The sequence below is a fragment of the Epargyreus clarus genome, unplaced genomic scaffold, assembly GCF_041222505.1.
Source record: "Epargyreus clarus isolate Ecla_fem2 unplaced genomic scaffold, WU_Ecla_fem_2.2 ptg000015l, whole genome shotgun sequence".
Lineage (NCBI taxonomy): Eukaryota > Metazoa > Arthropoda > Insecta > Lepidoptera > Hesperiidae > Epargyreus > Epargyreus clarus.
In genome coordinates, this window is record NW_027332223.1 from 1,871,458 (window position 1) to 1,899,033 (window position 27,576).

Below are 27,576 nucleotides of genomic sequence, written 5' to 3' on the forward strand. Positions count from 1 at the left end.
GCCAGTAGCAGTATGCGATACGAATATGTAATCAACATCATGTAATACTTGGGTTAATTAATTAGCATTAGGTGGATTGGACGTGTGTTAACTATCTAGTACAATCAAGTAAAGAATGATATAAAATATTGTATACCTGTAAATCAGCAGGTTTTTCGCGGAAGTGCATGCGTATATGTGTGCGCATGCCACGCAGCGTGTTTCCTCGGTACCGGCAGATGGTGCAGCGGAAGGCCTTCACGCCAGCGTGCGCCTCCATGTGGCGCTGAGCAGCCGCGGCTGTCGGGGACACCACCTCGCAGCACGGACACTTCCAGCCACCTTCGGATCCCGACGACGGCCTCGGTATCTCAGGAATGCTCCTCGGAGATCGCGTCTCTCTTTTCGTACAGTAGTAAGACTGGTGGGTGGTCAGGTTATCTAGCGAGCTAAAGTGTATACCGCACGCCATGCAAATGAGCTGTCGGTACTGCGGCGGAGGACCCGGTTCTGGAGGAGCTGGACTAGCTCTCTCTTCGCCGCCAGCCGAGCAGTAATGCCTTTTGTGGATCCTGTAATTTTCGTACTTGCAGAAGACGATGTTGCATTCTTTGCATTTCGAAACACCTTGCTTTACTAAAACTTGCGGTGATGGAGCCGTTATGGGCAGCTCCGATGCTAGCCTCATTGCTAATGCCGGCGGAAGGATCGGTGGAGGCACTATTGGGGTGAACTTCTCTTCCGGTGGTGATGGTACACTCGGTGGCTTTGGCGTGGGTCCCCTAGAATTGCGTCGTCGTCTTTTTGGTGAACTTTCTCCGCTCGGTGACGAAGATCGTCTTGAAGGTGATGGTGTTCCCGGAGATCCGGGAAGCGACGGTGCGCAGACAATTTGTTCTGGCGTTGTCGATCGTATCCTGTTTTCTTTCTCATGTTCATCAGTCGTTACAGATTCTGGGGATCGGCGCACGCTTAAGTCCAATGGCGTAGCACCATCCCGCGATGGTTCCCGCGGCCTATTCGCCGATTTTAACACTTCTGGTTCCTTTCCTTCCGTATTAATATTTAGCAAGCCTCGAGTTATAGGTTGGAAAGTTCCGTTTGGTAACAAAAAGCATGGCGTATCGGGGTCTGGCAATGTTGCACCAGGGAGGGTACTAGCACTCCTTAATATAGAATATGGAACTATGAGAATTGGGTTTGTAGGTAACGCAATAGCATATTGGTTTTGGGCTGGAGGGGTAGCCCCTGGGGAAGGAGGCGCGGAACCTGACGTGGCGGAGCCCCCTCTGGCGGCCGCTAGGGCTTGCTTCACAACTTGTCGTGTATTACAATAATGAGCTTTGTGAGCTCGGTACGTTTTTACGGAGCTAAAGGGTATATCGCAGTCGACGCAGTATCGATCCTGAGGAGGCGGGCCTTCTGTGCTCTCACCGTTCGAGGTAGGCGCCGGCGCTGGAGTTCCGCTGCTGACCGGCGAGGATGAATGCATGCGCATATGCCGATTTAAGCTAACTTTTTTGTCAGCGCTGTATGAACAGAAGTTGCAAGCATACTGTTTCCCAGGAGGCCTTGGCGTTTTGGCTTCACTACTTGAATCATCGGCTGCGTCCGCTGGAGCATCCGTAGAATCCGATTTTGGCTTTCTTTTCGAACAGTAATGTTCTTGATGCGCTTGCAAAGTACTCAACGAAGAGTAACGAATCCCGCAAGGTTTACACGTGTACCCGGTCGGAGCAGCCGCTACTGGGAAGAGCGAAGGAAAAGCGGCCGCAGCGGACAGTGCTAGGCACTCTCTCGTCTGCGGGACAGGAGGTGGCGGGGGCGACGGAGAAGGCGGTTCATGTTTTAGAGATGTAGCTTGCGGCGCGAGCGCCGGATCTGTAGCGAGGCTAGCGTTGAGACGTAGTCTGGGCGGAGAGGCGGCGGGGGATCCTTCTGAAGCTGGCGACGCGCCTCCGCTGGACGCGGCCCTCTCGCCACCAGAGCTCGGCGTTCGTGGTTCTCCCGGCATCGCCTCGCTCTCGTTTCCCCATTCCTCGTCCTCACCTGAAAATAAAATGCACATTTCAATTATTTGCATTATTTAATCGCTTAACACACGAATGGAATTCGAAGTGATCGAGCTAGTTAACAAAAAGAAGACTCCGCCACAGTATCGGCTCCTATTAGTGTTGTTAATAGTGGAGCGATGCTAAGTTGGCAGCGGTTTTCTCGCGATAGTCGTCACTCGTCACGTTTCGCCCGCTATCTGTCGACGTCAGTCAGATCGGGGCTGCTCGAGTCGAGGCATACATTAGCGCTCCTAATTGAGACGTGCTCGCGGTATGTAAATTTCGCCGCGTGGGTGGGGTATAAGGGGTTTTAAGAAATGCGAGAAATGGTCTATAAGGATTTCCTTGTCGCGAAATCAGCGGAGCGATCCATCAATACCGGTCGAGACAATGCCCGTCCGTCAATAACGCGAGCGTGAGCCTGCCCTCGGCCATCGGCCAAACAGAACAAAAACTTAACGGGCCCTCTTGTAATTGGATCTGATTTCCAGAAAACGCTCGCTCACCTTCCTTTTTGAGCGACAACGATCTCGCCCGAGCAAGGAATTAACCTATCTTTCGCGCAGCGATCTCAACTCAAAACGCCAATTAATGAGAGGCTCAACTTCATTCTCTTGCCCCTGTGAAGATCATTATATGGGCACGACAGCGAGATGGACGCGACGATTGGTGCGCGAGCCGACCGCCATCTCGCGGTAACGAATACGACTCGAATCGGATTGCGTTCGGGTCACGCTATCCTAGTCACCGGTTGCTTCGATTGGCCGTTTCGATTTCTCAGTGACGCGCGATTGGTCAGGCTAATGCTCGCTTTATCTGCCACCTTAATGTTGGCGTCATACTGAACGCGAGTTTATCGCCGTTCGTTAGTTGCGTTCGAGCTCCCGTTTTTCGCTAAGTAAGTTATAACTTGTGATTGTTGGGAAAGGTTGAATGTTCAATCAGATAGATGGCGTGACTCGGTGTCGTTTAAGCAACGCTCGCGAAACCGAACGTCGATTCGTTAAATGATATTCATCAGCGCCCTTTTGTCTTTATAAACATGTCAAATAACGCTGCCTCCGAGGGGCTTTATGTGAGAGGGCAGACATGCAACTCGCATAACTATTTCGTTTGAAACCTGAAGTACCCGCATAGTTTTAGTGGAGGCTAGACAGCGCGATTTCTCGTTTATGTGAGCTCTTTGAATGCAAAGGAACTTTCAAATCCTAGGTATTATAACGTTGCAAATATTACTGGTTGTTGTTTAAACTGTGTGATAAGTTTGAGTTGGCATAAACAAGGCTGGCGCAGGCTGTTTGGGCGCGATAGGCTTTGCGTAGACATTATTCTGCTGTGTTGATAAAATTTGAATTTACGTGGAGGTAGAACGATTTAATGCTTTATGCAATGATTCAGTATAACATGGGAATGTTTTAATTTTAAGAGTCTTCTTCTGAAGGTGGTAGAACCCTTTGTGGTTCGACTCCAGCGGCACCACCGCCACACCTATTTCTACCTAATAACAGCAGTGTTAAGCGCTGCTATGTTCCGGTTTGAAGGGTGTGGTAAGGGAGACAGACTTTTTCGAGGCGTTCCAGCTTAGTCCTCAGGGGTAGCGCCGCATCTGTAGCCGACCTCAGGTAGGAATATCTAATCCTATCTGGGGTTGATTGCAGGTGTCCATGGGCGGCAGTAGCCACTTACCATCAGGTGGACTGCATGCTCGTCTGCTACTCTTATATTATAAAAAAAAAACTTATATGCAGATTAGCGTACTATGTAAACTACGTTAACATAAGTTCCAGATATTCAATGTTTTTGTGCTGGTAACTTACGAACAATTTGAAGTAATAACAACCGCAGTTTATGTATGGATGACCGCTTGTAACCTTTAGGACAAGTAAAGAAGTCTGTCGAGTTATCAGTACAGCGTTAAAACTGTCGGGTACGGAGAATTTAACAACTTCCTTAAGCAATTTACTAATATTGCACTAGGCAATTCACCACTAATCGCTATAGTCCATTTAGTAGCAACATGATAGAATATGCTCAAGAGACACCATTCCATTAGTACATAGATAGTGCATCAATAGAGAAGGCCTAAAACACGAGTGGAATGTACAGGTTCCATAGAAAACAAGCTAAAGAAGTGATTGAAATTCATTCAAAGTGATCAAGCATGCACTCACGGAAGTCAATTACAATAATCGTTGAACAACGGCGAACAATCTATTAATAATGCTATTGGGTGCCCGAACGCGTCGGACAAGCGTCGAACACGTGCTACGTCAATAAAAAACAAAAGCGGCCATCTTGTCCTCGGCTTATCTGATCGGAGATCAGGGCCCAATTAAAATAGTCGTGCATCGGTCGAGCCACAATCGGTCGATACGCATCTGTGGCTGCGCTGTGACGCCGGTGACCGATCACCTAGTACCCGATGCCTGTGATTTTAGGTAGCTCCGTAGGTATGCGATCGCCAGATTAGATGCCGCTCAGGCCCGTGAATGGCCGGTTTTAATTATCACTCCAAGTGGCAGATGAGGATTTATCGGCTGCTTTATGCGCAGTTCGAGTGATTATTATATTCGATGTATAAATGGTTTGCTTATCAAATGAATTGGTTAAGTACATTTTATTTTTGTTTCGCATTGATAAAAATGTACATAATTTAACATGTTTGTGGGTAGTTCAACAAAAGAAAATAAATAAACAGAAAGTCAGAAGTGCTTCAGATTAACCCTGAGCTTAAAATAATAACGATTTAAATATTTTAATTATTTATTAACTGACATACAAAATAAATCATTGGAAGTTCGTGATAAAACTAGTGCTGGTATAATCGTTAACAATCATATTTCTACTTAGTAGTTCGATCAGTTTTAAGAGCTTATAAAGGAATACGATTTAAATACGTCCAAAATTTGTCGGTGGGCATTGAAAACGTACGTGGGTTGAGTCACTTACTGCAAAGATTAGGCATTTAAGATCCGTACCATTAATGGGTTGCAGTAAAATAATGTTTTAACAACACGATTTACTTGTAAACCGGGTCCGGTTTAGAAGATCTATCAGCCATCTACAGATCGCTAACGTGTAATATAAAACGATTTCGAATGCTTGCATAATTTTTAAAGGTGAATCGATACCGTAAATCGATAGTCGTCTTAAATGTCAGTTCCGATTCCGATCTTCGATTGCACGCTGAGCCCGAGATTGTGCTCACATTGCCACGAATAAATTATTAGTAATGCGATACGAATAATTTATTCATAATTCGTAATAACGTTACTAAACAATAGCACATAACTGTCCACCCACGTTCAGTTGTTCCGCATATTTTTTAATTGTAATAAATTAAGCCTGCCTGATACATACATTTTGAATGTGCGCAAATATTTTATTGTTTGAATTGCAATAAATTCTATTCTATTCTATACCTAGACGCACGAAACTGCGTTGGACAAATTTGAGCCTATCAGCATATCGGCGTGTTTCTCCCACATCATAACTCCGTTATCAGTTAATTTATATCTAGGACTAGGTTTAATTTCTTCCAAAAAATAGGTCATGTAAAGTTTAGTGTGTAAACAATTCTTAATAGAAAGCGGCGTTCCTGTTACCGGTCAATGTAAACAATCGATATACCATAGACAAATGTAAGTACTGTCAACTTAATGTCAATACAGACGTTGCGCCATTAGCGCAGTGCTACCAACTGAAAAAATAAAATCAAACAGACGTATAAACAAAGGGTTGAGTGACAAAGTCGACATCGATTATCGCATGATCTTGATTTATTTAAGCTTGTTGTGTAACGTGGCTCTGTTCATCTATCATAAGCGTCGGGACGCGTTATCCGCGCCAATATCATAAGGTGTTTAATAGGAGTGGAATGTTGATTCGAATTGTCATACGAGTCCTGTGAATGCGTGGGACAGATTAAATAACAAAGCATAGACAATGCAACATGGTGATGATGATATTTTATTGTTTTCGTTTCGTTGTATTGGTGTTGAGGAAAATACCTGTAAGAGTTGTTTCTATTTGGAGGTAGTAGAAGTTTCTGTAACAGTAACGTAATTTTTTATTTCTTAATAAATCATATATTGTAAACCAAAGGTGTCACATAATCTCGTACAAAATGCCACTTGGCACATTAGTGTTAGCTACAGAAGCATGGTTGCGCTTATACCAGATTTAGAGATGAGTTCAACAGTGCCAGTGCAAGTCGTGGTTGATGTCTCGGAGAATGCATTTAAAATAATGTTGTCTACAAAGGGACCACACATCCGAAGCGAAATTACCATACTAGGAGCGATAATCTGGGCAGCTGCAATGTTGCCAGCATTAGCGACATGGCATGCCCGGGCCAGATGTTAACGTTTAAAAAAAGTGTATATCATACTCGGTAATCTCCAGCAAGTGTCCGCGACAGGACGTGCGTCGTGCGTCACGATCGGACGTGCATTAACATATCGCGGGTTCGATTCCGCTATCGGGTTACGCCCCGACTGCTGCGCCGTGTCCATTTGCTGAGGTGTGGATTTATCTAGCGTCCGCTGGTTTATGGGCGCCCTTAAATCTTATATGGACGTGCTTTATGCGGCGATAGTCTAGCCAATATGTAAAGTTTAAGTGGCTGATCTTTGACTGAGCTCGGAAGCATAACATTGTAGGACAGGAAGGAAAGTTGTCAAAAAATTAAAACTCAGAAATAATATTTTGCAAAAAAGTAGCACATGATTTTATTATGTAGTCAAAAAATTACAAAACGGGGGTTCATAAGACTTTCAATTAAGAAATTTTGAAATTTGGTAGAAAGGCCATCTGATGGAAAGTCTAGTCTACCATTGACAATGGACGTTTGCAACACCAGCGAAGATCACTATTTCTCACCAAGAGCTTCTTGGAACTTTTTAAAATAGCACAAGACGTCAGGCATCAAATGTTTAAAGACGAAATTTATACTAATCTTTACGAATAAAGTGACATTTATTTTGAAATACACAAACTCTATACAAGTACAAGATGTACAAGAGGCCCCATAACTTAAATATTAACCTTAGGAATCCTTAGACATATAATAAAACAACGCAAAAAGCGCCCCTATCACTGTTACTCCAACAAGTTACTTAACGTAACGTATGGTATGCAATTCCACATTTCAGTCATTTACTTCTACTTCGGTATCAGATGCCATGCATTGTGTGCACAAAACATATGCTGACGTATCGCCAGCGGCCGTGGACACAAAAACATCGGCACGGGCCGGTTGATAAACATTTCCACGGAAACAACTTCCGTCTGTACTTTGTATTGGACCTACTTACACATAGGTAATGTCTATAGTAAGGGCTGTTTGTGGAATTTCTGAGCTGAATTATTTAATTGACGGATTCTTTCATGGCATTTCAAAAACTTTTACAAAATATGTATATGTATGAATGCCGCGATAATATTTGTCTAAAATCATTTAACGCATTTTGAGCCGACCACAGGTATGACAGTTACATTTGGATGTGATGTTCACAGTTGACTATTACCACCATTATGGTTCGTACCTTCAATTTCTTATGTTAATACAAAATCATGCTCGTTTGGCGTCACCTTAAGATCTTAACACTCTTAAACTATATTTTACTACACTAAATATATAAACGTTTATTGACGTACCGTCCGTCACAGTGGGCACAGGGCAGCGGCGCGATAAACATTTCCACGGGCACCGCTTCCTGTCTGTTGCGCGGTAAATCCTATGCCATCTTGATTGAATTGTGAATTGGAGAAACATTTTATGTCATAAATACCATTTAATACACTGTGTTACAGAATTCCAATAGTTATTCAATAGTATCCTGGAACCTTAACCAAGATGCCTTAAGTTATAGGGTATATTTTTTATGTGTTTGTATTTTTAACTCCTATCGTTTTTTTATCTAGCTATGAGGAACTCGTGAAGAAGGTAGGCCTAAAATGACCTAAAGTTATGACTGTGTGAAATATATTGTTATATATCGGAATTTTATTAATAATAAATTTGAATATTAAGATAAGATACCTATAGGTATCTAATTCTTTATATTTAGGGCGAATAGTTTTGCATATCTGAAAGAACTCGTAAATTTCAAAAAGGTTACGCTGATATGCGGTCAAGACGTAGCGATCTTTGACCATAAAGGTCTCTATAAAATACCCATAAAACCTCTAAAACTCTACACAATTGAATAAAATTGAAAACACTATTGGTTTCAAACTCACCTACTTGCTAAGGTACACACACATAAAAAGGAGTTTTCATGCAGGTAGATTTGACATGAAAACACGATTTTGGTATTTTGAAACTATAACAGGACGTTTTTGTAGGGCGTTCTAACTTATCCTCAGGAGCAGAAACGCATCTGTCACCGATCTCAGCTCTAATCTATTTGAGATTGATTAAAGATGGTCATGGGCGACAGTAGCCACCACCCCTTTTAAGTTCCACCACTTGTCGAGACCTACTATGTCCTACGGTCGGTGTCGAACATTAAAAAAAATATAAGGCCTCAGACAAAATTAGATAACTCTAATTTTATAATAAAAACCGAGACCAAAGGCTTAATCTGGTTTATATGCAACTGCCAAGCATGACCGACGAATCCTATCTAATTTTCTAGAGCAGTACCTTCCATTCCTAAAATAATAGAAGGCAATTATAATTGATTCGAGTGTTTTAACGGTACTTAGCTACATAACTAACCCAGTTTCCTTAGCGTCAACTAAAACAGAAAAGCAACCCTTTAACAAACGTTACAATCGCGCACTACATCTCTGCTACGAGTATGATTGATGTAGAATGCAACTTAATATTCATAAGGTTTACCACATGTAATTTGTGGTGTGGAGTAGGTAGTGTGCTCTCGGGATGCGGCATTTGTTAATGTTTTTATGGACAAGTGCCGGTTGTAACTGTAGTTAGGCCAACGAAATAACAGATGAAAAATGTTCAAGAGTCCATGTCCTTGTAAGTTTTTGTTGAAGTTTTCACGAATACAAGCGAATTCTGGTTTATATATAACTGCTAACACAGTTAATTTGTAAAAACTACGTTATGTTTAAGTCGTCTATGACAATACTCTGAACTTAGCTCTTTTTGTATTTAAACGGATGTAAATTAAGTTGAATAAATGAAAAATAACATTGTTATGTTGTTATGTATTAGTGAGTGAGTCCTATTTTAAAGTACAAGTGATTTAGTCCTATTTTAAAGTACAAGTGATTTTTAGTGAGGCAACTTACTGCTTTATTTGCTTTCCAAAGATCGACATTAACAACGTCTGTATACAAAAAAATACAGTTTGCAATCTTTGGTACGCAAAACATGGTATTGCGTACTTATAACGGGAGTAAGCATGCCACATCCAAAGTAGTTCAGTTCTTCGTACATCGTGTACAATTTCGCTATAATACTTGGGCGTAATTAAAACGAAAAAGAAAATCAGTAACGCACGTGTGAGATCGGCCTGATAACACTATGAGGAAATTAAAGAGTTTTCGAGTAATACTTCCACAAATAGCGGCGGTCGAGTATTCCGGTGACGGCGGTAATGTTAACTATGTTGGTTAATGGGGTTTTTGTTAATTTATTCCGTAAAAGTCCTCGGTGTGAAGTCCGTTAATTATGATAGGAATTTGATAAGTGATATTTATATTTTTTAAGTATGAAAGCTGTAGAGTTGTGCGAGCTGTCTGTTAGGGATCCGTTGCTGCTTTCGTCCCAAAGGAAAGAGATTATGCATTCGTCGCGTATACCTACATATTGTTTATTACTATTTTTTATGCTCGGCAACTTTTTTGACGTTTATAATGTTAAGGAGGTCTTCTCTTGCTTATTTCAACTTATTGATTGTTTTACCTAAATACTAAACCATGAGGTTTTTGTCAATAAGATTTCAAGATAGAATAACTTGTATGTGGCGAGCATCCACACTTACCTATCATTTATTTGTTTTTAGTAGTTCTATAGACTCTTTTCCGACGAAGAAATTAAGAAACTTCTATGCAAGTGGATAATTTATAAATAAATAACACAAAAATAATAGAGACGCTTCCAAAATCTGCAGTAGACACTTTACAAGTAAAGATTGACACAATTTTCCAAAACTACGTGCTTTTATGTTTTAGCATGGTGGAAATATTAGCTTAGTAACAGGCTATTTACAATTACATTTATTTCTATAGATTATAAAGTAAAGTGCAGCGAAGTACCAGGCGGGCATGAGTCGCGTGGGGGTTAATTAGCCGGTGGTTAAATTATTATGTAAATGTTAACCACACCCTCTCGTGGCGCACGTGTGACCCAATGACTGCCTGATTTGTTCTACATTCACCCTATTTGCATATAATAATGATATTACAACTATATTAATTGATGTTACGTCTGTATGGTAATAGTACCAATTTATTCGAGTACTTCATTAATTCCAGTGATATGGAGGTAGAACCCTTCTTAGTTCGACTGCTAAAGTACATCACTAAAAAAGATCGAAGTGGCAAAACGAGCGTACAGTTCATCTGATGATAAGTAGTCACTGCTCATAGATATCTATAACCAACTTAAATCGATATTCAACATCATTATTGAACGTAGGTTCTACCTGAAGCCGAGGTCCTGAGGTCCTGTGGTCTTAAACGACTGCCTCATATGTAAGTCAACTGGTATGCACATTCACACCTTTCGGTGACAGGTTGCAGATGCTTAACGTTACAAATAAGAACTAGTAGTCTCTAGAAATAGCTACTTTTAGGCAATTCGCGTTTTGGTGATGTAATCGATACTGATAATGCCGTATGATAAAAAACTTTTTAGCGATTGCATTAATATTGCGAGGCGTTTTTAGGCATGGTGCTAGAGTGAGTGTCCAAAAGTAGCTGCCTACTTTGATGTGTGTTGGGAAGTAGCCTTCGATCGCTGCATCTGATTCCCAAAAGCAGCCAAAACTTTAATCGCCAATGCTAAAAGTAGCATGTCTGCTGTGGGCCTAAAACAGACAGATCGCCGCTGTTAAAACACATACATATTTCTGCACAAAGCTGCAAGTCGCCCGTAGATTTTAACAACGCACGCACGATAAACCCGCATACGTATGCAAAAGGCAATTCCCGAAACACTTCATATATCCACCGGACATGCGATCACACGTGGAAACGTTGAGCAAAAAGCGCTTTTTCTCTAATTCTGATAGCGGGAGGCACGCGTCGCACCGCTGCATGGGATGTTGTGTCTGTTAGGAAAAGGGATTGCGCATAGTTCAGTAAATGCACCTAATGGCCTATTATCGAACGGAAAAAATAGCGCATGACTAAGTAATTGAATTAAGTTTTTTATAAGATTGAAGTATGCAATCCAGCTGACGGTAAGTGGGCACTAACGCCCATAGACATATTGAATATGGGTTTTATGTGGCGTCGATCTCAGATGCGTTGTCACTGAGGACTAAGACAGTCCCCCCTCCCGTCGTCGTAATTTTTATGTCCAACTGCTGGACACAGGTCCTCACAAAAAGGCCTGGAAATACTCCATGACGCAGTTTCCACGATTTTTGGAAGAAGATGTTATGACCCATTCTCATCCAAGGTAACCCAATTTGCAGATGATTTAAGTGCCACATAAGCTACTACTACATACACTCATCTCTTCGCCATTTATACACCAAGTGGCTAACTCTGATAGGCGCTGGCTCTATTACCGAGGTGCGCCGTAACTCAGAAACAAGTAAACACGGCAGCCGAGACATTAGCATAACTATCGAGTTTTTAAATCTATGCAAAATGCGACGATACGCGGCGCGGGCTCACGAGACCAGCACCCACACATGCGAGCGTAATGCGACCCCCATGTGTGATTAATAACCGGGATTTGGAGCGATTAAAAAATGATTTGAGTTACTGTTACGAAGGGTGCTTTAGGGCCTCTGCACACTTGCGGCGTGACTTGAGACGATCTAAACAGCTTACATTTAAAATTCGACTGAAGAAACGTCGATTAGGTATGTTTAATAATATTTTCTAACTAGCACACGCCGATTACATGTTGATATGTATTGGGATAGATACCCTTCTTTTATAGTCTTAGTAGTTTAATATTGTTTGGGTACTTGGCCCATTTTTTTACGTTTCGGGTTATTTCTTAGGTACATGTTTTTATTATCATGGGAATCACTAATACTACTTTTGTTTAAAGGTAACATTTATTCTTACAAGTAATGGTTTATTATATTCTTAACAATGCAATGAATTTTCTTTTTTCTTACAATGTTAAGTTTTTTCAAATTACTTACAAAGAAATGCGTATTTATAGGTAGATGTGTAATTTTCAAGACCCACTTCTACCGCACACCCTTTTGAGAATTTTATACGTAATAACAATGTTATGATGTACATTTATTTCAAGTTAAATTATCAATCAGATGCATGTGTTAATTTTAATTTATCAATGTTAAATCAATTACTCCGTCGTTTATGAACGTAGGGCCGGATGATTCCGGTGGGCCGCTAAACTTTCCTTTAAATTGAAGTACGTTTTGATTGTGATAGCTACACCAATATACTATTAAATTAACGATCGACAGATACGAGATAGCATCGTCGCGATAAATAAACGGTTTAAAAGTTGCGTACACGCAGCGCTGGAGGCGTCAAAAGTGGGCGGCGTCGTGACGGCCGACGTGACGGAATCCGCTCCAATCGTAACGATCTCGATTTTAATTATACGAATCGGGAACATCGAGCTGTGTCTAGATCGAATATTAATATGTTGATTGCGAACGCGGCGATAGCGGCCTTTGATTCGTTCGCCGTCGAAATTCACGTGCGCAAAATTCTTAATTCGCTTAGCGGAATTCGCGGCATTCCGTGAAACTATCGATAAGGACCTTCCGCAAAACGGCAGATTGCACTGAACCGATTGTTGCGTATTCGCGGGAGCTATCGGTTTTCGAAATTCAGTTGACGGTTACCGCAAGTTATTGTTATACGCTACTTGCAAGATGCGCGCGAAATTGAAGATTGATTCGCGAGATAAGTTGCAGCCATCAGTACTTATGAAATTATGCAAGAATTTTGATGGATATCCGAAATTAAATCACCTGATCTAAATAAAGTATTTTTTACCGTTAATAAATATCGCGGCAAAATAAATTAGTATTTTTTTCGTGATAGACACACATGCAAATAGACAGCCAACAATAAAAAAAGAAACAGCACATAAGCTAAGTAATGGGTACAAAATTTTATATTACTAGTAGTCTAGTACCCAAATCTGTCAACATTATTGACCACTTATAAAAACCAAAAACATTTCTTAAGTAACATTTTTCTATCCAACCCTTACCTATGTAACGAAATCATTGGAATAGTACCCATAAACAAAACCAAAGACAAATCCACTTAGTACCACCGTAAAATCGCAGTAAAGCCTAAATCCGAGCAACGGTACAGTTGAACCTTTTTGTAATAGTTATCTCGATAAAGGATAGGATCGCTCGCCTACGACACGAAAATAATTAACTCTTTGCCATCGAACATGATGTCGGACAGGCTACTAGACCAATTACTACCGATACCGACAATCGCTTCAAAAAACACCCAACACTAGTCCGTAGGGCTGTCAACAAAATACGGTTGATCCCTACCCTTCATTCAAATTCATTATTATAATTATTATAACTACGATAATAAAAATATTAAAGAGTAATTTCTTGTATTAAGAATTTTGATAACAAATTGCTCATCTCGGATCTCGGATCAAACATCAATTCATCAAAAAATGACTTTTTTATGTTCAAGAAAGTTACGAAATTTAAATTGAACGTTATTGCCAAATGAATTTACCAATTATATAATGTTTATAATATGCGTAGGTATATTACGCAACAGACTATATGCATTTTCAGATTTTATTGTACTCAGCTTTTCATCCGACGTTTTTCATCATTAAGCCTAGCGATAAAAATCAAGTAAGCATCGAAAAATCGGAAATCGGATTCCAACCCCGGACCTACACAACGTGAGAATTCGAATTTCAAACCACTGTCGCTGCTTTTGGCAGCCCTGATTTTAAACTGGTTTAAAACGAGCCGTGGACGTGTTAACAAGGCTTTGATGGATCGAACGCCGAACTAATTCGATGCGAGTTAAGGGCTGTTTACGCTTGGACGCGCCGCTTCTTTGATTGTAACGGTGTTCGGTTATTTAATATGTCAGCCCGTGTGGTATAGTCAATGTGACAGTCTGCAGCGGGTTCGATCCTCGGTCAGGTACATAAAAAAAGAACGCCGTAGGTCAGCACAGAATTGCAATGAAAACTAAATAGATGTAGCAGTGCAGAGGACGTTGAAATGTTCTATCATCTTATCATCATGTTTTTTTCATAATAATAAAGGAGCAAAAGAGCATGCAGTCCATCTGCTTTAATTAGCTCTTATTGCCTGATTTGAGGTTGGAAACAGATGTGTTGCTACCTCTGAACTTATTCCAATTTGAAAAAGTCTCAAATAAGTGCGCTCAGTCAGAAAGATTTTTGCTACCTTGTTGACATGGGGGCATGAAATATGTTATGACACGATCGTTGGTTATCAGATGACAAGTTTTTAGATGCCTGAGAAACGGTATCATGTTTCAATTAGCGCATTGCAATAAAATCTTTATAAACCTGTGTTCAGGAGACAAGAAAACAAATAATTTATTTAATATTGTTAGTAGTCTGTGTTTAATATATTGAAAACATTCATGAAACTTGAAAATATCAAATAATTTCTTTAATCCTCGTAGCAATATTTACATTACAATATTTACATTACTAATTGTCATGGAAACTATTGTAGATTCTAAACAGGTATAAATAAATATACTTGGAATATTTGAAAATATAAATGTACCTATGGCACGGCTCCTATTTGAATCTATCAGTAATTTATGGGTAGCGATCTACAAACGAGTGAGTACACTTTTTTTTTGCCACAAACGTGTAAGATCTGTAACTAACTTCCTCCAGAGCCGCCGGTAACGCCGAAACTCTATCACATGGGACTCTTCAAGAAAGGTGCAAAAACAGATCCTCAAAACCGGCGCAGTGGCGGTTCCTCCGGTGTTGCAGATGTACTTAGACGACGGTGACTGCTTTCGCTTTCCATCAAATACCTTACAAGAGGCTTTATTAGAAAACAGTATCGTATGCTGCTTCTATAAATGGGTGTTAACACTGGTAACAAAGTACCCATTGCTTTAGAACCGATAGTATCACCGAGTCTTGAGTTATATTACACCAGTAATGGTTATATGGGCGGTTTTATAGCAGTTTAATACTCTCACTCATAACACGACAACGACTTATTGCACAGACAATACGAGATTGAACAGATATTAGCAGCAGAAGAACTGTCTGACCACAGCCAGTAATAGGTGTAGAAACGTCTATTTATAAATATGGTATACACATTAAATAAGTTATAAAATGAGTAAATAAAAATATACAGTACCGCTTGATATTTGTAATTTGGGTGTCAATCATTGATTATTAAATTCATCACTTCGATGATGTTCCTGCCCAGGAATCGAACTTTAAGACCTCATATGGCAGTTTGGTAGAACAATCGATCAATGACATGATAATCATACAAAGATGCAACTTACATATTTATTATATATACATGTATTTATTGTCAATAAGTACTGTTTCGGAGAACCAATTATACTATTTGTTAGTATAAGAATTGGTTACTACAGTTAGTGACATGTTAGTATTATTGAGTGTGTGGGTGTGTGTGTCACTAAGTCCACGAGACATTTCTAGTCTATATTTGGTCTGTGGCGTCGAATTCATGAATACATCGCGTGAACTGGCCTGCGTTATCGCAACGACAACGTTTTTGCAACGATCGCCCAGCGCAGTGTATAGTTTTCAATAAATATTATTAAATTGTAACAGGTGTCATACAATGGTTTTGAAAAAGTATGGCTAGAACTGGATTCAGGTTTCTTGAAATTCCAGTCCTACTTATACCTTTATTGGATTTTTGAAAAATAAATGAAGTAGCAAACTCGATCTTTCGATTGAGGAGTCCGAGGTTCGAGTAACATTTCTGTTAACTCTTGACGTCACTTAAGAGTTTTTTTTTCTAAATTACTATAAGGCCTGTAGGCTTTTTTATTATGTTTTCCTTCGCCGTTCCATCAAGTTATAAATTAATTCCTATGCACTTGTACGCTTAACACTATGTGCGTACTAAGCGTAGGTACAAGTGCATAGTACTTAGAGGCGCGTTTGGGATTCGGACCCTCTTGACTGAGAGACAGAGTTACAACAATAAGGCTATTACTAATTTTGAAGTGACCTAATATACTACTTATTAAAATAAGAGTTGCTAGTTGCAGCCAAAGGTGCAAAAAATTGTTTATGGCTCGGGCGACGTCAGACAAACTACAAGTATGTTTTTAATAAATTCGCATTTAACAGCAGTCGGTGCACGATCTTACAAGATTCGCAACGTGTCGCGAATTCGCGATGGTATCGCCACCGCGCTCCGTCAAAATGTAATTTGTATAATTAAAGAAAATCGCTCGGATTGCCATCGAATGCCGATCGAGTGCGATTTTAATCGAGACTCGATTAATTATCGATTCGCGGTGCGATAGTTTGGTTGAAAAAATTATAGTGTTGTGCAAGTACGGTAAAACGGTTTAATTTTGGAAAACGAGTATTTTAATTATTATTTGTGGTTAATATATATTTTTTAATTTACCTATATCAGTTTTTCGGCTCAATTATTATGATAAGATTTAATTGGGTGCCTAATATTGTAGGTACGCAATTTATTTTTTTCCGCCTAAACGATAAACGTATCGATAATTGAATGTTTATACAATAGGCTTTTATTTTTAAATAGAACAATCGTATTGAATATAGTAAGTAATTAAAATAAATTTCCTCAAAATCCCTCTTTATTTAAAACATTTTTTCCTCTTTATTTTAATTAATTGAGTACATAATCAAAAATATATTTACTGATAACTCTAACGGTTAAAATAACAATAAATGAATGTCGCCATTTTGAAATTATCTTCCAAAATCCTTGCATAATACAAAAATGAATGGCCCTGTTCCGACTGCTGGTAGTAAGCTGAGGATAAACATCGAATCGTGGATAACAGAAGAAAAAAGCGGGTGGAGTGGCGCGATTGTAGCGGGCGGGAGAGTGTAAGGCACTTGTCACACGTGAACGCATAAAGTGAAAGCGATATGAGAATATTGCTCGCGGATTTATTTTATGGTAAAACCTGGTTTTCAAATTGTAAAAACTGTGGTCTAGCACTGGCAGTCACTAATATTTGCGCGTTTGAAGATGTAACTCGTTTGACTCAATTAAAAAAAATAATTCATTTTGCCATTTACAAATTTTCAGTTCTGATTCGTGACAGTAACCTTAGTATGTTACGTAGTGCGTTAGAGATTTAATACTAGAAAGATATTAAAATTATGAGTGTGGATTGCGTTTTTTTGTGTACCTGCTATTATTAGGTACATACCTTATACAGTTCAAGTGATCACTGAATTTAATACGCATTTGATCATTTTGATTTGAGCATTTGATAAGAAAAATACCATTCTGAAACTTTAGAACGAAATTAGCCCAAAATAAAAAGATACGTATATAAATTTACACTCCGCTTACACCCACTCCCTTATCGCTTGCAGTCTCCCGCACTCGCATCTCGTTCCTCGCCGGCAGTGCAACAAGTGGCTGAGATTTGAAAATTAGCATTTTTGTCGAATAACTCTGGCGCGGTGTCTCTGAGCGCGATACCGACGCCGGCCGGGCTTTCAGCTTTTACCCGTTTTTTAAGCGGATTGCACTTTAAAATATTTCTCTATCCTCTGCCAAAGACTTTCGGTCTAAAAGCGGTTTGACGTGATGTTTATTAGTGTATTATCTGTTTGTATTTTTTACAAACCGTAAAGTGTCCGTTTTATGTATTTTTTAAATACATACCGTAAATAGGAAAAGTACTTAACTACTTATTTGCTTTTCTCGGTTCAAAATATAGCAGAATCTTATAAATATCTTTAAAAATTTTAAACTTTCAATTCTCCACGAACTAGTGACTTAATGAACAAGATTTACAAATTTCTTGTAAAATCATGTGCATACAAACAATTGCGGGAGGGATTTTGAACAACAATTTACTTTACCGACTATTAATTAAAATAAAAAACGAACTAAACTTTCATTCCATGTTTCATTTCCAGGCTTTTGGTAATCATCTCATCACGTAATTTCATGAGATCGTCTTGCAATATTTCTTAAGTCATTGAGATATTAATGACATATTATCTTTTCTCTATAAAGATATAATTTCTTACGTTATGTACGTAAGTTATTATATCTATGGTATGATATTAAAAGAGATATTTGACCCAATCAAAAAACTAGCAAAAAGCGTCGAAGCTAAACCGACTGCCCCTTTATCGCACCGCACAGCGCTCATTGGAGCCGAATTTATGTCTCCCAGTAATCCTGGCCCATTTGTATAGATAATTTTTATTATTGCCATCTCTCCGACCGCCAGATAGCTAGCCGAAAGAGTTCGTAACGACAATTTGAATAAGGAAGACGTATACCTTTTGGCTGTCGATAACTTGGGCATTTGGAGGAATTCGAAATTTAAAATTGGTGATAGGGATGTCGTTGCCGGTTTTTAATATTATTAAGTTGGGTTTAAATGATTTTTTGGACACAGTACATTTGTTGCACCTCTTATGTACATAATTATTTAAATACTTCATTTGTAATTTATGCAACTTTTATCATAATTTACTCTACGCACTAAGAATTGCGACGAAAGTTTTGTTATACAAGTGAATCGAATAAAACACAAATTCTTATTATGCAAAGGGAAATTATATTACAACTTTTGCACACAAAACATACGCATAATCCACAAAATAATAAACCGACTCATAGCCCTACCATAGACAACAAACTATGCGTGTAAACTATTTTTAACATGGCCACACCGAGTTTATCTGCCCCCGCTCTTATGTCCGCGTTATCGCGGCCGATGCATTAGTCGTCGATAATACGACGATAAAACAGATCGGACGGCGCCACGCTCCATCCCGATTATACTCTCGATATAAAAGAAAAAGAATCGATTCTTCTGATAATGATGTCATGCACGCTGTCCCGCCTAAGTGTCTTAATTGTGGATTCCTATGTAATGTACCCCGAGTTCGAGATATGGGTTCCAGTTTAAAAAGTCACTCATTAATCTGTTTTTCAAAATTAATGGCCGATTTGGACAGAATGTTGGTACAGATAACGTTTAAGTAGAAAGTTGTTTTGTGATTTTATTATTTACTGTAACATTAATAGATACCCAAGGATTTAAGTTCGTTAAGACATGTAAACATTTGAAATATAAACACAAGTTACCTTTACAAATTGCTGCTTTTGTTTATAAACGACACACGAATGTCACCGTGCTTACAAAATGGCGGTCTAATTTCGCGCCAAAATTAAGTGCCCGCATCGTACGTCGTTTTTCATCAAGCTCCTTTTAGTGGGTTTATTATTTATCGCGTCCGCCTCAAAACGGCTTTACGCCGCACTCATTATGTTGATGTGCGTTGAAAGACTGAAAATTTTGTCTATTCGACAAAATAGTGCGATAACCGCTAATGATACACTCCCGCCATTTTGAATCTGTAACGCTTTGTTTGTTTATGTGTAATAATACGGAAAGGTTTAGGGTAGTTTGAGATTGGATAAATGCGTGCTTTGTCAGTTTGTTCATGTTGGTTTTTGTGTAGTTTAGCGCTAAAAGGCTTCCCTCGTTAATGAGTAGGCAGTAAAAAGATAATGCTGTGTACACACGCTAACGCATAATCATTTAGGAAGGTTGGGCTACTTTTGTGATAGAATCCTAACCTTTTGGAAATGTGCATTTCTAGATATAAATGTATTAAGTGAAAATTAAATGACTTTATTTCTGCAACTCATTTTTAGGTCATCTGTGTGGAAGATATTGTGTACGTTTTTTTTATTTAAAACTACGCGCGGGATTGATTACCGAGGTTACGAGATTGTTGTTGAGATTATTGAGATTGCCGAGGTACCCAGATGTATTGTTATTTTTTGAATAAGTATAAGCCTATACGAATCTTTAGTTTATCAAATCAACGTTAAACTCAGTATAGTCTACTTCAGAACAGTCATCTTATTGGCATGTGTCTGCAATCACGAAAAACGTTAAACAACATAAAAGCACTTAGGTACCTACGCTACAAAAACTTACGAAGAGCAAAATTCTGATACAATCTCCGCATACATTTTCCATTTTACGAGCAAAACTTGTAAACAATCAGAGGCATTATGACAAAAGACAATGCGTTCGACATTAAAAAAACAAAAGCGGGCGGGATCACACGATACAACCCGAAGGAACAGCACAGTGGGGCGAGCGATCCCGATCGAGCTATCGGCATCTCAGTTTGTTCTCACATCATTACCCGCGCCGACGGCTACAAATTTACATCCCACACAATGGCTATCCGCCATCGAGGCATCATTAAGGTGATTCTGATAGCGCCAGCCCCCGTGCCGCCCGAACGACGTAAATCCAACCGATAATCCGGACAAAACTCACCCCTGTTGCAGCTGAATTAAAACCCAATTTGGTAGCAACGAATGGCGGTAGTTACGCACAAGATCAACCCCAGAATAATGACAGAACGTCATACGAGCTTCAGTGGGCTAAACGATTATGAACACAAAGTTTCTTGTTGTAAAGTTGCTAATAGATTACTTATTGATGTGCTTTGGAAGGGATCTGTCTAAACCGGGCTGCGGGCTATCGTCATACAATGAAACTTACAATAGAGAATCGTGGAAAATTGGTAAGGAAAAGTATAAGCTAATCGCTAGGCGTGTTTCAATTTCTCGGACGGTTTTCCGAAAATATCTGAACGTGAAAATCTAAACCATAATGGTGTAAATGTGTGATGATAAACGAAGATGAATCTAATGAAGGATCATTGATCAACAACGAGCGAGGCCTATCGGACTATCTTGACAGGAAAATTGTAAATTTAGATTTTTCTGTGCTTTAACGATGCGTTAAGCATGACCAATTGATATAATATGAAATAAGGATAGCTAAATCTCATTTTGAGAATTTGGGTGGCCAAATATTATTTGGAGTGAGATGGTCGCTACCCCGCTACTCGAAGTAAAATATAGCTCTAGAGATCTACGGCTAGCATTGCTATAAATCAGCAAGCAGATTCAATATAAAATTATCTGATATCATAAGTTTGTCATAAGTCCACCAAAGTATATGATATGATTTCTGATCTTCATTACAGTATTCCCAATTGAAACGAGACAGCTACACCATAACTTGCGTTGAACAATAGTGGAAAAACGCTTATTTATCCTGTTGGACGCGTTTTGCATACAATACGGTTCGTTACGTTGACGCGTCGGACGCACCGGGTGACGCGATCGTATCGTGTGCGAGTTGCCTAATTTGCTACCTGTTTCCAGCATTCGTATCACCTGTTTGGCGAGATGCGATCTTTGATGGACCGGAGCGATGTTTTGCTACACTTGTTAAGCGTTTTGAAAGAACTTTACGAGTGTGGCAAGGGCTTTTTAAACAAAACATTTATTTGTAGCGTGAAGCAGTTGCGTTAGGTGGAAGGTTGTGGATGCCTGCTGAGTTACGTATGAGGCGGCTATCTTAGTTCTCACGACTGCCAATGTATTTCTGATCTGCTCAGGTAAAGCCGCTGTTCTAAGAGTATGTGCAGTTTGGTCATAGATATCTTTTAAGGTTTGTATAAAATTATTTAATCAAACTGTACCGTTTAACGGTTCAGGCGAGTCACTGAATAGGTACTTATTCAAGCTTTTGTTTTAGTAATGTTATATTTCAGACATTTCAGATTAAATTCGCCATGCTTTACTATTTTAGATTCGAAGATGAAAAAAATTGCGGAAAATGGGTAGTTTCCAGACTATGCAGATTCAGTTGCGTGTACGTTGCAATATAAAACATTTTAATTTTTAATCTATACCAATATGCTAATTGCAACATCCTAAAAACAATACACAACCTACAAACTGTAATTCATCATCATATCTCGTCAATCAACGGTGTTTTATTTATACCAGTAATTAAACACCATGAATACCTACAGCGTATCAAAAAAGCGTAACGAGTGAAACAATACGTTTTATCGTTTGAAACAATCCGATTATCTGCCGATCGGTCCGTATTGATACACAACGAACACTGACGAAAACCGAGAAAACAATCGAATCGAATTCGAGAGATAAGTGGGAGAACGAAAATAGTGAGATAACGCGATCCAATCTGTAAACAATGGTAGGTACCGGGCTCATTAGCGTAACTCAGATTGTGCAATAATGCTTACATTTCGCCTCCAGATGTCGCTACTGGCGTGGAATAAACGTATCGTACAAACTTGTGCGCTATAGAATGAAGATAAAATAAAAACAAGCAAAAACTTAAAGTTTCTTTGTAAAAATTCTAATTTAGGAAATGCCATTGTAAATGTTTGGAAAAACTCAAAATTAAGGAAATAAATATCTATTTAACAAATGAGAAATAGTTATATAACTATCATAAATGGCATTACATACCCACATAGAAAAAAATAGAAAATGTTGCCATACCATCGTCAGTCTGATGAAATCCATTATTTCTAATGCACTTTAAAAAAAATATATTTAATCGATTTGTAGGTTTTAAAATCGATTCTACAGCGTCTGCATTGATTTTCTCGCAAACTGCAAGTTCTCAGATACAGGTTGTATTTTTTACAAAATAACAAGATAAGTTTGAACACGACGAGCAAAAATAGTGGGAGATTACACGATCGGATCTGTAAACAATGGTAGTTCTCATTAGCTAGCCAGCGGCCCGATATTCTTGCTTTCCGATTGTGCATTTGTGGAATCGAACTAATCGACCCGGGCGATTTGTAATCGATATATATTTCGCTTGTAAATTGTACAGTTTACAATGTTCAGTAAAAGAAACTTCCGCATTTTTTTAGTCTTATAAAAAAATGAGCTTGCAGTCCAGTTGATGGTGTTACTGTCGACCATTGATATGCGTGACCAATTCTATTTAACAGGTTCTATCTGAAACCGATTATAGATGCCTTGTCACACCTGAGGACCAAGGGCCTCATACATCGACATACACTCCCGTCACCATCACCATACTGGCTCTATTACGTTTCTGTCTAATGTAAAAGATGATAATATGAAGTAAATCAAGCGTTTTGTTATTTATTCATTTTTAGCCAAAATAGTTCTAAAAATTGTTATTTTATATTAATACCTAGTCTTTAAAAATTAAAAAGCGCACTATAAACTATGCGAAAAACATATATGTTGTATAATTTTCTAAAGTAAATATAATAATGTAATATTTTTCAACATTAGGTACGAGTAATACTAAAGGCATATCGCCTTTAGTATTTTTATTTATCTACCTTAAATAGCTTTCAAGTACTTATCCACAATCTCTGAGATTCTACTCTCACTTTGTTAATACAAAGATAGAACACATTTCTGTGTGAAAACCACAATGAATCACGTATGAATGATTAAAAGAAGACCGTTTGAGTTATCTGCGAGGCGACCCTGGCCTGAAAGCTTGAATCACGCGTACAAATGTGTTCTGCTCTTCATATCTACGAAGCTACATACAATATTATAGAATACAAATGCTACACTTACTTTTAACGAGATATTTTATGATATGAACCTACGTCGATGTTCTAAAAATACGCAACCGTTTAATAACAGCAAATGATAAATTATTTTCTATTTGACAGGTATAGGGTAAGTAGCGATTTACCGATGACCTATTCGATCATTTTGCGACAAAATGATTTTAATAGAACTCTTTATCGAATCTTATAATTAAAGGTAGGATGAATCTGGAACTTTACAAATATTTAAGCACTCAAAAGTGTCAAACGAGTAAAAGTGTAAACATAGTAAATGTTTACGATACAATATGGGTGATTAGATCAAATACCTCAATGCTTAATATAAGTATTTATATCGATTTCATTCCAATATGCTAATTCACCTAATTAATAAGCATCGTAATATCGACATTGTCTGTGGTTTATATAAAATTCCACGACTTTCTGTGCCCTACAATACAATATGATAATACTACCGTACCATATAATTGGTAAGAATTACGGAACTTAATAGGATTTATATGTATCATATATCGAATAGATTAGACATAATTTACTGAATACCTATACCGAAAATGAATCTCAAAATCTCGCTTATTACTTTAAAAGTGTGATGATCGCCACAGAAGAAACAAAAAGTACCTTACATCACAAATGGCCGACCTCACCTTTTATTATAATACTTAAGTACTTAAGTACTACATATTTGCATAAATATATGCCATGTATAAACCAGTTCAATTTGCCACACAATGTGTTAAGCTTGGCAGCTACAACAGAGTGCAATGCGTTACAAATCGCCTACAAATCTCCGCGTCGAGCCAAACATATCTTTTGCGGCTGGCCCGCAAGAAAATCGTCTTAGGCTTGAGCGGGAGTTTTATAGCGAGTTGATAAATGTTTTTAGCCAAATTTCCAAAAAGGACGGGCTATAAATTAGTCACGATTATTTTTTTAAATTATTATTTCCTTTGCAGTGTACTAGTGGCCTATAAGTCGGTTGTATTTTTTTGTAATTTTTTTTAACAATGTTTTTTTATGTAATGACAGCTAAATATATTAAGCAAATTTTAGAAGTTTGACCTATTGTTATTCGACTCCAGAGGTCCCACCTATTTCTGCCTGAAAACATCAAGGTTGAGCTACTGTGTTCCGGTTTGAAGAAATATTTATCCGAGGCATTTCAGTGTAGTCTTCAGGGATGCAACTACGACCGATGAATCATCTATGAATCTACTCTTATTTGCGATTGATGACAAATGTCCATAGGCGGCACTAGCCACTTACTATCAGGGGGACTGCATGTTCGTCTGCTACTCCCACATTATAAAAAGTAATGATAAAGAAGAAGAAACAAGGAATGCTTGAGAATTCGTACTATAATCTTAAGTTCTTAACCCCTAAATTTTGATGGAGATCAACTAATTTTCTGTCAAAATAAATTTCAGTACAAAATCTACAATAACACTTTTTCTTCCAAATAACGAATGCGCCTGGAATTAAGGGCGACAAAATATTTCATCGCCTGTCACATACATTGGCAATGGGACAAACGCCTAAGGCCGTTCAAATCCACTCCACTACGTTCTTCGTGCATTTCTCCGCTCAATTCCTCCGACCATAGAGCTGAGAATCGTTCTAGACTCCGATCAGTTCCAGTGTAGAAATGTCAACAATATTTCGTAGTGGCAATTAGGCGCGCGTCGGTGCGATTAATAGCGTATAGATATCAATACGAGTAGTGTTTCAAGCGATTTGTGAACGATTCGTCAACGATAGTGGAGCGTCGGTCGTTTAGATTCGAAAGGAGAGTTAGATAGCATTCTTCGTTGCTAAGTGGGTAATGTAATTTGGTTATATGGTACGTATTAAAGCAAAAATAGGTCTTATTGATTTGAAATGTCTGAAGGTCTTTTCTGATGGAGTTTTTACGTATTTTTATGTTTCTTGAAAAATTTTGTCGCAGTCACAGCACTAAGCTGGACATCCCTAGGACGAGAGAGACTGGTGTTATCATAAGTCAGTAATGTAAGGAACAATTATCATGGCACTTACGAGTATGTTGATCAGTCACGTTAAATTTTGTTTTAATAACATTATGATTACGATTATACGATACGTTATTCCTCTAAAACTAAACTGACTCTTTCAAAAGAACGGAGCGAGGTCATACCAGTTATAACCACCAGGTTATACTGCTAGACACTAGTTATAAAGGAAAAAAATGAGAAGAATAATATAAGCTACCCTTAAATCATTTTGTCCTACTTGGGTTTGACTCTAGGTTTGCATGGACTGAAGTAATCGCTTAGCAAGACGCAAGACGTATAATATGACGATCAGGAAACACTTTCTTGAAGTGAAAAAACGTATGACTATTAAATACAAGTATATAACGTTGTATCCGTCAAAACGGGAGACATATTAACCATGTCCATAAGCAACGGTGCCCGCTTACCAGTTGACTGAATAATTTTCCTTAGACGCAGTTATAAAAATAAAACCTAAAAAGACATCAGTTATAAAAATGCGTGCCAACAAAACACTAACCGTATTAAACAGAATCGCCGAATGGAAACGGCGATATTTTGTGACAGATGGCGTTCCTTCGTAGTTTCGTACGCGATCACGCGGCGCGATACTAAATGACAATACCGCGATGTCGCCGATACGATGTGCCCACCCCTACTTTTTACTCGATTATAGATTGTATTGTGTTATGAATCGATATTTATTTCGGTTGTCCCGCGTTGTTTTTATTCGCATTTCCCGTTTGCTTTATGGGCGTATTGCCGACGATTTGTATGCGATTAATGGCGTTCGAGCGGTGAATTTAAAACGCGTTTTGTGGTCGTTAGGCCGCGCGCCGGACGCTGGGGAGCACCTGGATGCATAGATGTGACGGCTATTGTGGAACGGCGACTTACCTGAAAAGAAAATGCATGTTTTAATATCATGAAGTATGTTAAAAATAAACGTCTGTAGAGATTTTTTCGGTTCGACTATGGTGGCATTATCGCTTATTTATTTTTACTTTTATAGTATTGTAGCGCAGCTGGGTTCTGGTTAGAAGGGTAACATACTTATATGAGATTTTTAACGTAACATTTGTGTTTTTATAATCATAAAGGGTTAACCATCAATTGATTACAAAGTAGTAGGAGTACCTAGTTGATAGTACGAGTAGCATTACACGTAAGATGAAATAGATGAAATAATTATATGTTTTTTGAGAAATACGTAAAAGTTTTAAAACTACCTACAAAATCTGAAAGATCAATCCTGAAGAAATATTTTTAGAACACAACATAACGAAATGATAAAGCACATATGTTAGAGAATACTATTTATCCGCTATAATATCGGAACCCAGCTAGATCTACACAAATAAAGCGAGGCGTTTGTATGAAAATTTCACAACATTATAGCGTAGGCGCTGACAGGCGTGCGCTTTTATTGACGGTGCGTGCGATACCGATCTACGCATACCTTTATATACACATATCTGAGGGGCTAGCCATGTTACAAACTTTGCATTCTATTCGTTTTCTATTCTCTTCGTTAGCTAATGTCATTCTACATATACGATAAGTCTATAGTTAGCTATCACATTTACATCAATTAGGCGTCAAATACAATATCGTCTGGTTTCTACACCAGCCAAAATAGCTACATAGTAATGATTAATTATTTAATAGTAATATTACAATATATCATCATAATATAAATAAAAAAATATACCATATTTTATGGCACATGTATTTTATTATT

The 27,576-nt window shown here is 38.5% G+C and overlaps 1 protein-coding gene across 3 annotated transcripts in view; it reads right to left on the reverse strand.

Annotated features, from left to right (window-relative positions):
- The window catches only part of ush (Zinc finger protein ush), a 224,650-nt gene that overhangs the window by 3,039 nt on the left and 194,035 nt on the right, over positions 1-27,576 (reverse strand). For 2 of the 3 annotated variants that reach the window (XM_073080363.1, XM_073080362.1), the window contains exon 2: positions 137-2,028. In XM_073080363.1, the coding sequence (XP_072936464.1) occupies positions 137-2,028 (1,892 nt within the window). Of the gene's footprint in view, positions 1-136; positions 2,029-26,355; positions 26,529-27,576 lie in introns of those variants that run through there. The other variant, XM_073080364.1, reaches the window with a different exon arrangement.